This window comes from Electrophorus electricus, chromosome 14, assembly GCF_041902795.1.
Source record: "Electrophorus electricus isolate QZ-2024a chromosome 14, ASM4190279v1, whole genome shotgun sequence".
NCBI classification, from domain to species: Eukaryota; Metazoa; Chordata; class Actinopteri; order Gymnotiformes; family Gymnotidae; genus Electrophorus; species Electrophorus electricus.
The window spans coordinates 14,343,440-14,354,011 of NC_137510.1; the positions used below are offsets into that span (position 1 = coordinate 14,343,440).

Sequence of the window (10,572 nt, forward strand, 5' to 3'; positions counted from 1 at the left end):
GAGGTGTGCTTGACCTCTCTGCTTAAGTGTAAAGTGACAAACAGTCTGCTTGGCTGGTGGCAGGATAACCCTTTCCTGCATGGCAGGCTCTGTCTAATCCTGTGTGGGCTTTTGTCCTGGACCCACAGCTGTGGTTTCATGTTTATTTTTAACAGGCTAAGAGCAACATGGTGCGTTTGAGTGGATTTGTAATCTGTATTTAAACACTGAGACATATGGCCATTATAAGGCATTACGGTTGCCCATGGCAGAGGTTGAGGTTGTCATGGAAACCACTGTGAGCTTTTTTGTCTGTCCAAACCAACACTTGGAGCGGATGTTACTGGTGTGTGCCATAAAGAGTCTTAAGGTGAAATTTCGTTTGAAATGTGAATTGTGTGCTTGGAAGGTTTAAAAGTACACTTCCAAATATCCCGTGGTAGCATTTAAAGTGATAGCATTGCTGCTGGTCACAGGTATGAGAAATGCTGTAGAAGAGAAAGATTAGTGCATTATCTTTAGCTTTCACTGTACCTGAATGCCTTATTTATAAAGGGTCTTTGAGCAAATTCTAACTTGTTTGATTAAGATTATACATACTAAATTGATACATTCATATTAATTTAATAGGAATGTGAATATTTGTCTTAAATCATGCTTAACTGTGATTTGATTAAAATTGCAATTCAGTCAGGGTGATTTGATTCACAAAAGCTTTGTTTGGAAAGATTAGATTAAAAAAAAACAACAACAAAAAAACCAACTATGATTCAACCAAAACGCTATCATGTGTACCAATGTCAGATTGAATCAGATTGCTACATCAGGGTGGTTTTTCTCAACATGTCATCAAGGTCATTTTTAGTTATAAAAAGCACAATTTTCTTTTCATTTAATTGAAATCACTTTATATGTACAGTCAGTGCTGGAACAGTCCAGTGTAATGCTGCCATTAGATAATCAATCATGCACTTGATTTGGCAGGAATTTGTCAAGTCAATTTGAATCAATAAATGCTATAACTAATGTGTTCTACTTGATCTGTGCTATTGTAGTCGGTGGTGAAGACAGGCCGCCTACTGATAAGCCATGAGGCACCAGTGACAGGAGGCTTTGCTGCAGAGATCAGCTCCACTGTACAGGTAAGAACCAGACAGAACCATGGGTGAGATTTTCTGGCTGCTCTACACTTCACATTATGTCAAGGTGAAAAGTCCAGAACAAGCACCTAAAAATTATATAAATGGGACTGTGAACATGCTGTATTTATAGATTTTTAGTTTACTTACTACACTTTGGGTTGGTTTGCCAGACATGAATTAATCCCAGTTTTGGAAAAAATTCCAGTGACAATAGGGAAACACCATTAAAATTCTTTCTAGTGCAGGTTTAGGTTAATCTGGGTTGTTGGAGTTGACAGCCTCAGAAGCATATGTAGAGAATCAGCATTTAGAGCTATGTAGAACTATAAAAAGTGTGTAGGGCAATAACAAAAGTTATAACTTGTATGTTTCAGTATACATGAGCTCATGTATCATCTCCTGAGAAGAATGAAAGTAAATAACTAAAGTCTTAAATAACTAAAGTAACTAAAGTCTTAGTCAAACTGTGCTAACAGTGCAGATTTCTAGTGCACCATGTGCTTGTCTAGATTTTGAGAAACAATACATTTCAGAAAATGAACCTTTCCCATTTCTGTTGGTCTTGTATCATGCCCTCAATTATGTTTTTGGGGGCCGTGGTTGCTTGTGTGATCTGCAGTCTGCAATCTGAAACCCACAGTTTGCCCGTTCATTCTTCCATGATGATTCTTCAACTTTTAACTTGTTTAGCCTTATTAAAGACTCTCTCTCTCTCTCTCATTCTCACACACACACACACACACACACACACACACACACACACACACACACACACACACACACACACACACTCATGTCTTTGTCTCTCACACACCCACTCTTCTGTCTCTCTCTCACTAATGCTGTCTCTCTCTCACTCTTCCTCTTCCTCTAGTCTTTCTGTAGTTGTTGGTGACATTTTTAGTAGGCTATGAATCATCTTTCTCCCTCTTAACGTATTTTCATTATTGTTATATTAACCATATTAGAAACCAAATTAGAAATATGCTATAAATGAGCATTCAAGTTTCAATATTTTTATTTTTAGTGATGTTTGATTTGACTAGTCACTGGAGCATAGGATTAAAGGTACTGTAGAACTAGTAAATTGTGTATGCTAAATTGTAAGTTCATGAACTGCTTCAGCAAGGCAGAAATTTTATTAGGCTTGCTAATCACCCAGAATGGATCGCATTGCAAGCATTGAACAGGCAAACATGTCATATGAACATCCTCCTTGCCTGTTTGAACATAACTGTATGTGAGGAGGGGAGCAGTGACCGCAGCGTGCCCTGGGTTGAGGGCATGTCTGCCAGAATGGTGACAGGGTGGTGAGGGTAGTGAGTCAGCAGGATGGTCCTGCTTTGTGTACAAATACTAGAACAGAGCAGGAAACGTGCTAAAAATAAGGCCTTTAGCAGGGCCACATTTCAAGGGTCAAGTTTTTTCGGTCTACAATAATACCATTAATAAGCACAAGAGCACCAAGTCCAAAATGAACTTGCCAGTCCTGAAGAACTTGCTTCTGATTCAGTAACCCAGCAGTTTTCATTGTTTCATTTAGTAGTGTTAGTGTCATATTTATCCATGGATACTTTCTTCTCAGGTAGCTTCACTGGAATAGTGGAGAATAGAAAGCAATATCTGGTCCTGACATTCCCTCACCACTCCTTTCAGTGAATCTTAGTGATTCCCTGCACCAGGGAGTGCTGTGTCCTGTTATTTCTGGATTCAAGACTGGAACAGCGGGATTTTTTTGGGTCGATCTGGCTGTTCCTGGACTCCTCAGTGGAATAGTTGGATTATTATTTCTCCCTCTGCTACTCATGATGCAGTTGGAATTGTGTGAGGGACAAAGGCATTCTGTCCTTACTGAATCTGTGTTTTGAACCATTGATTGACATAAATGTTGGGGGTTGTGCGTGTGCATACGTGCTTCTGTGTGTATGAGGAAAACAGCTATGCTCACATAACCGAGTTGGTTTGGAGCAGCCAGAGAGGGGTGGTGAAATTCTGATACATTTCATGAGACAGTTAGTATTTTGTGAAACTTGCTTCCTTTATGTGCATCTGCTGACAACATGCAGGAGTGGTAAATTCTGGTTTAGATGCCTAAAAAATCATTCATAGCATACTTGCCTACGAATCAACCATACTATAAGATTCAGATTTTATGGACCACTCAAGTTGTCAGAAAAGATCTTTATCAGTGAAGGTATAGAAATGAGAAATATTTAGGTGGGGCAATAAACATTTCATCTTGTGGCTCATATTAATGAGCCATGTAAACAACCAAAATATTGCTGTACCAAAGGTTCTCGTACATTCCAGAATGGCTCCACTGGTTCTAGGGAAATATTAAATTCATACCACATGCTGTATGGTCTTGCCATAACCATCTACTTCTGAGCACATGCGGCACTGCTCCACACAGCCACTAAAAGTCAGTTAACCCCCTTCACGCCCTGACTCTGTGCGTTGGTGATGGAGGGCAATAATTGTCATTACCGACAGACCACCTCATAATTTGTGCTGGAGGCGTGCATCTTTTGTGTGGTTATTTCCCATTCTTTTGCTCCAGTAAGGAAGTTGCATGTCTTTTTAAAGCTGGTTGTTTATGGACAAAGCTTCTAAAATGCTTAGTGATTTTGTTTGAGATTTACAGACCTGTTGGCTCAGTCTCACTTATCACAACTGCTTAGTCCACCAGAGAGATTCCCATCAGAATTCCTCTGGATCGTGCATGTGGAAACAAGTAAATGCACCCTTCTTGATTTATTCAGTTTGACATGGTAAGTTTATGATTGTAAACGTAGTCATGAAGTCTTTGTAGTAGTGTAAAAATAAGTAGAAATCCAGTCAATTGATCTAAAGTTTATGCTGGAACATATTTTATTAAATGAAAACACACCTGATCACATGATCACACCTATCGTCTCATACTGAAGCATAGCACAGATTGTGACAAATAAACCAAACTTGAAACTTGATTGGGTGTGATTTTTATAAAGCACATAATTGTCGTGTTATGAGCTTTTTAATAACATTTTCATTCTCTAAATATATAATCAGACCTTTCTCAGCATAAAATCAACCTGAAATATTGCATCTTATACTCTTCCTGAATTAGTGTTTTTTGGTCTCAGCAAGTGAGGTCTCTAGACACTAAATTGTATTCAAGAAAAAAATGCCAGACAGAGTGTTCCAGAATATAGCTATCCTCATCTGACTCTGGGCTCCCCAGGGAGACAGCTCTCAATTGTCTTTTTTGGCTTGCATAGTTGGTAACACTGGAATTTCCATGTCACCCTACACTTGCAATAATCTCCCATCTGTGGCTGTCCCTGACATAGGGTGCTCTTTACTGACAGGAGACAAACTTTGAGTGCAGCGTTTACTTCTGAAATCATATTTTTAAACCCAAATCCTCAATGCAAAACTATTCATGTTTGCCTGCCATGTTGTTATATTGTTCTTATATTTTGATACTGATATTTAAAGTACATTGCATGTAATCATGCATTTCCTGTAGATAAACACTGATTTGAGTAAAAATGTGGTTTTAAGGAACGTCTCTCGTCCTCTTTTCCAGTAACTGGATTTAGATAGATTTCTTCTTTTTATTAAAGAAATATAGTCCAAGGTGTGAGGGGGAAAAAAAAGCTATTTAAAAATATACTAAATTATGGTTAGCTTCATCTGCTTTGGAGCCAAGCTGAGACTTATGACACCTGACTACAAATCTTGGAGCTGGCCTCTGGCTCATGGGCTGGTATTATAGTCAGAGAACTGGAGAAATGCTCTTTGCCAAGCTATTTGAGGAAGAGCACATCTTCTGATAATGCTGTGTAAAGCACACTCCCATCTTAAGAATGTTATAGAGCAAAGCCATTCTGTACTAGCAGCCTGACATTTCATCCAAAACCAAATGTGTGTCCATAAATATCTAGGCTTGACAGGACTCACCTATGTATTCTTTAAAGACTGATAGGATTCTGCTTTTGTTGAGGTATATATTTTTCAGCTGCAATGTAAAAATTAGTGTCTGTCAGTATTGAACTAATGCTTTCATAATACTAGTCCAAGACTTATCTTAAGTCTTCTTGACAAAAGCTGGAGTGTTAAGGGCACAGAACACAGTGGTCATGGGGTTTTATCAGAAAGGTAATACTGCATTTATCAAAAATTAAATGAGGTCACTCAGCATAAAAGGGCTATTATTCCTCTGTGCTTCACCCAATAAAAATATATATATTAAAGTATGCATTCTATACTTTTACCTTAAATACATTGTTACTGTCCAGTTACTTACAGGCTGTAGTCAATTCATTCCAGCACATGAGGTGATGAGCTTTGAAGTGGCTGATTAATTTCACACCAAATTTAGAACAGCATCCTAACAGAATATTTATTTGAAGCCTTATTATCAGATGCCTTTCACTGAAGGAATGTCTTCTTGAAGGTATTGATGACAATAACCCAGCATTTGAAATGTTGGCTTAGAAAAAAACAAAAAAAACAATAAAAAAAAACAAAACAACAACCCAAATTGTGACACTGTGCCTCATTAGATATTAGCTCAACCACAGACTACAGTTCTACTTTTGTCTGTGGTTGAGCTTTGTGCGCGCTGAGGGAGAGCCTGCTATTTTGGCTTGACTCATGTTGCCAGTAAAAAGGAAATGAGTAAAGGGGAAGAGAACGCTAGCAGCTGTGCCCCACATCCATCAGGCATAATCACTGCTAATTAAGTAGGCAGGGTGGGGAGGCTGACATTTGGACTGCAGGAAGTGAAGAGCTGCCTAACACTAAGGAGCTGCTGTGCCAAGGGGTTCATGCATGGTCTATGTGACACAAACTGGAGGAGATTAGAAAACTATACCCCCATGCCTCAAATGTGCCAAACAGTACATTGTCATTGAGTCTAATCGCAAGTGCAAATATCTTTGAAAGCTTTCAGCTACACCTAATGGGCCTTTGTCATGAAAGCTTTCAGCTACATCTAATGGGCCTTTGTCACCAAGAATATTAGACTGATATGTGGCTGGAGTATTCAAAGAGTACATTGTACAATGTCCCTGGAAATGAGGACTGTCCCCATAGACAAAGACTCAGCAACTTATCTCCTAAAGGACAAGGGACACATTGGCCACATTTTGGATAGAATTAGTTTAAAAGAAGTGAAGAGGGCCATGATTTTTATAAGGTTTGAAAGCAAATTGTTACACAACAAAGCTGAAATGATAAAGCTCCTTGGATGAATTATGAAACATTTTCAAGATTACCTCACAATCTATTCGCCCTGATTCACTATAACTAGGTGCTTTTCATGCACTTATCTCAGAGGAATGACCCCATGGACTTTCTGTACAATTACTAAGAAGAAAAAACAATGATATGGTAGCTTCCTTGACAATGGATTAAGTATACCTCTAGTCCTGTTTGGCTACTGATTTAGGTAGGTATGTACTTAGCACACCTATGCTATACAGGCAGTTGTGACTGAATGATGTTATGGTTTTCTATGCAGGAGGAATGTTTCTTAAACCTGGAAGCACCCATCACCAGAGTTTGTGGATATGACACACCTTTCCCTCACATTTTCGAACCCTTCTACATCCCAGACAAATGGAAATGTTTTGATGCTGTAAAACGAATGATTAACTACTAATGCTCAGGTAAGGTTTAAAATATAAAAAGGAATAAGATGTTTTTTTGTTGTTGTTGTTTATTTGAATCCACAATATTTCAACAAGTTTTTTCCAAGAGCTTTTGAAAGGCTCGTTGGTCTGGGGCTGCAGTTATATATGTTTATACATTTTATTTTTATATCAGTGATTGTTGTACTCTGTAAGTGGTTATATTATTAAATTCATAACACCTCTGCTTGTTTCTCCCTCTGTATGGGTTAATCAATATTTAATTGCTTGCATCATTTTGAGTGCCGTTAAACCATAATTAAAACCAGTGTCGGGGATGGAGTCAGTCAGGCCTGCAAGTATCTCATTGCAGCAGGGATTCCAAAGTAGATGTGTGAATTAAATCCATATGCAAGTCTTGGAACTCTGCTCTCAAGCCACATACACTCAGGAGCTAAGAAAATTGTCGATGCCCTCCACTGATCTATAATAAAGAACTAGATTGCTAATGATGGAATATCTTGAAGCAGTCCTGCCATACTGGCATGCCCAATAATGAATAAAGGTCAGGCTGCATCCACAATCTCATACTTCTATGCCAAAATATAACTTCTGGGATGGTTAGTGTGTCCAAAACCTTAGTATTCACAGTTAGTAATCAAAAAAGTACCTGGATTATACACTATATTGCCAAAAGTATTCACTCACCCATCCAAATCATTTGAATTCAGTTGTTCCAATGACTTCCATGACCACAGGTGTATAAAACCAAGCACCTAGGCATGCAGACTGCTTCTACAAACATTTGTGAAAGAATAGGTCGCTCTCAGGAGCTCAGTGAATTCCTAGTAACGTGATAGGATGCCACCTGTGCAACAAGTCCAGTCAAGCAATTTCTTCGCTACTAAATATTCCACAGACAACTGTCAATGGTATTATAAAAAAGTGGAAGCGATTGGGAATGACAGCAACATAGCCATGAAGTGGTAGACCACATAAAATGACAGAGCAGGGTCAGCAGATGCTGAGGTGCATAGTGTGCAGAGGTCGCCAACTTTCTGCAATCACTACAGACCTACAAATGTCATGTGGCCTTCAGATTAGCTCAAGAACAGTACATAGAGAGCTTCATGGAATGGGTTTCCGTGGCCGAGCAGCTGCATCCAAGCCTTACATCACTATCACAATGCAAAGTGTCGGATGCAGTGGTGTGAAGCACACCGCCACTGGACTCTAGAGCAGTGGTGACATGTTCTCTGGAGTGTCTAATCACGCTTCTCAGTCTGGCAATCTAACGGATGAGTCTGGGTCTGGCAATTGCCCAGAGAATGGTACTTGTCTGTGTGCATTGTGCCAAATGTAAAGTTTGGTGGATGGGGGATTATGGTGTGGGGTTTTTCAGGAGTTGGATTTGACCCCTTAGTTCCAGTGAAAGGGTTAATGCTTCAGCCTACCAAGAGATTTTGGACAATTTCATTCTCCCAAGTATGTGGGAACATTTTGTGGCTGGCCCCTTCCTGTTCTAACCTGTTCTTTCTGTGACTGCTCACAAAAGACGAGTGAATACTTTTGGCAATATAGTGTATGTTATGGCCAGTGGAAATTCAAAGTGTGCGATCACTGGACACTATTCATTCCTGTGAATTCAACGACATAGGAGGTTTCTGAAGTCAAACCAAATAATACCAACATGGATGCTGACGGTGTGGTTTTAAAGAGTACATATGATGCCTAATAACATAAGTGATTCTTGTTCTGATTATTCATTTATTATATATCTATAATAATGAACAGTTAACAGCAAACCAAACTATCTAAATATAAGATGGCTAACATTAGTTAGCCAAGTGAAGGTAAACCTTAGGAAGAGTGAATGAATCATGTAATTTTCTTGCTGTAGCCAGAGGAGATGTCCATCATGGAGGTAGAGAATGTCGGATGGATACCACATCACAGACATCATCACAGCTATGGATTGTGTAATGTAGGGCTTTCCAAACTAGGGACTCCACATTCTGTACATTTTTATATTTAGTCATCCAGTCTACCAAATTCAATTCTTTAACTAACAAGCACTGCATGCTGTATGTTATCTCAAATTTATCACAGGAGCCTACTGTGATCGGATCACACATTTAAAGATTACAGAAGTGGAGAAAGACCAGATTCTGTCCCCCTTGATCTTTTATTTCCTTACTGTACAAGGCATGCACAGTTTTTGGACCATAACCAGTACCTAAACATTTACTATGTTTTTGTTTTTTTTTTCCTTTTCATTTTTGACTGTTAAAATGTAATAAAAATACAGGTTGTTTGATGACGGAAACTGTAATGAATATTTTGAGTTTTATTTGACTTTATTAGTAAGATTGTAAGTTTGTGTAATGCTGAAAATATGTACTTGTACTATCACATCTGTGATTAGAATAGCCAATCCTGGCAGAATAGCCAATCCTGAAATAAATTTATATTAAACATTGGTTAAACAAGTTCATTGTGTTGAAAATCACTTAGGCAGATAATCTTCAAATGGCTACTGATTTATGAATTTATACTGACAGTTTAGTTTGGTCACACACTTGTCCTCACAAAGAAATGTCAAAAATATGACACTAATTGAAACTTGACTTTTTCAGAGGATGTTTGTTTGCTTAGAAATGTCATGGGTTCCAAGTTCATTGTTATTCTTTCTTGGACTTCACTGATCACTATTTACAGTTGCTCAGTAGATACCACAGGTTTTAAACATTTACTGCTTATATAAATTTAAACTATTTTCTTACAAAATATCCAAACTTCCACATATATGTATCATATGTAAAGTCATATAAAAGTACACTCTTGCATGGCTACACCCCAAACATTTAATTGGCCCTGAATGTATATGGCTTAAAAGTGGACTTTCAGGACTTGCCGTTGCTTTATGCCACACATCCCCTGTGGAATCCTTACTGGAGCCAAGCCCCTCTGAACAATCCAGTAATTTCACTTAAATTAGAATGAGCAGAAATGACAAAAGAGATTGAAGGTTTCCACTCCAGCTCTACGCCAGGGTATATTCCATTATCAATCACAGCACTAAAGTGTCTGTTGTTAGCTGTTGAAATATACTGGCTGTTATGTTTCTGATGTCCAATGTAATGGTTCTTGCATGTACATGTTTTACCTTATTTTCTGCTGCAGACTTTTAAGACATTTCAACATGGAACTCTTTCTCTACTGCTTTTTCGTCTCCAGAATCTGGACATGATGAATTCATCGCAGAGTTGGTTGCTTCCCTTGTTCACTGGTAGACTGTTACTTGTGGGGTTCGTGAATGCAGTTGACTGACTCTTATACTATGAATGAACATTAACTTGTAGATCTCCAGTGGGTGCCCTTTCATTGTCATTGGTGGTGTTTTCCCCTTTTTTTGATGTTAAGAATGTGACCCTCTCACATTTTATAAAGCTGATATATGAAATTATACAATTACTGGTTTTTACGAAGGAAATTAAAGGAATTCTGCTGATGTGACTCCACCGATTCTTCTCTGACTGCCCCTGGTGATGTGCAAGGCATAAACAAGGCATTTAACCAGTATACACAAACTGTGCTACTCAGTTATTTATAATTTGTCTTGTTCGCATCATAGACACTGTAAGGTATGACCAAAATGGAAGCTGCTTCATGAGTTCCCTATTTCCCTGCAGAAAGCTTATTCCTTTCCTATTATTAGATATGTTTGTTTATAATCAAAAATGTGTTAACAAATATAAAAAGATTATGATGGTTGTATGTTTTTTTTTTTTGGGTGGCGAGAGCAGACTTGATTTATACATACTGGGTGGAGA

At 38.4% G+C, this 10,572-nt stretch overlaps 1 protein-coding gene across 3 annotated transcripts in view; it reads left to right on the plus strand.

Annotated features, from left to right (window-relative positions):
* bckdhb (branched chain keto acid dehydrogenase E1 subunit beta) overlaps window positions 1–10,255 on the plus strand; it is a 44,155-nt gene extending 33,900 nt beyond the window's left edge. Inside the window, exons 9-11 of one of the 3 annotated variants that reach the window (XM_027002226.3) lie at window positions 1,035–1,121; window positions 6,631–6,778; window positions 9,923–10,255. In XM_027002226.3, coding sequence (XP_026858027.2) covers window positions 1,035–1,121; window positions 6,631–6,771 — 228 coding nt within the window. In that variant the 3' untranslated portion in view covers window positions 6,772–6,778; window positions 9,923–10,255. Of the gene's footprint in view, window positions 1–1,034; window positions 1,122–6,630; window positions 6,779–8,639; window positions 9,220–9,922 lie in introns of those variants that run through there. The other 2 variants (XM_027002237.3, XM_027002217.3) reach the window with 2 other exon arrangements.
* Window positions 10,256–10,572: the final 317 nt, after the last annotated feature.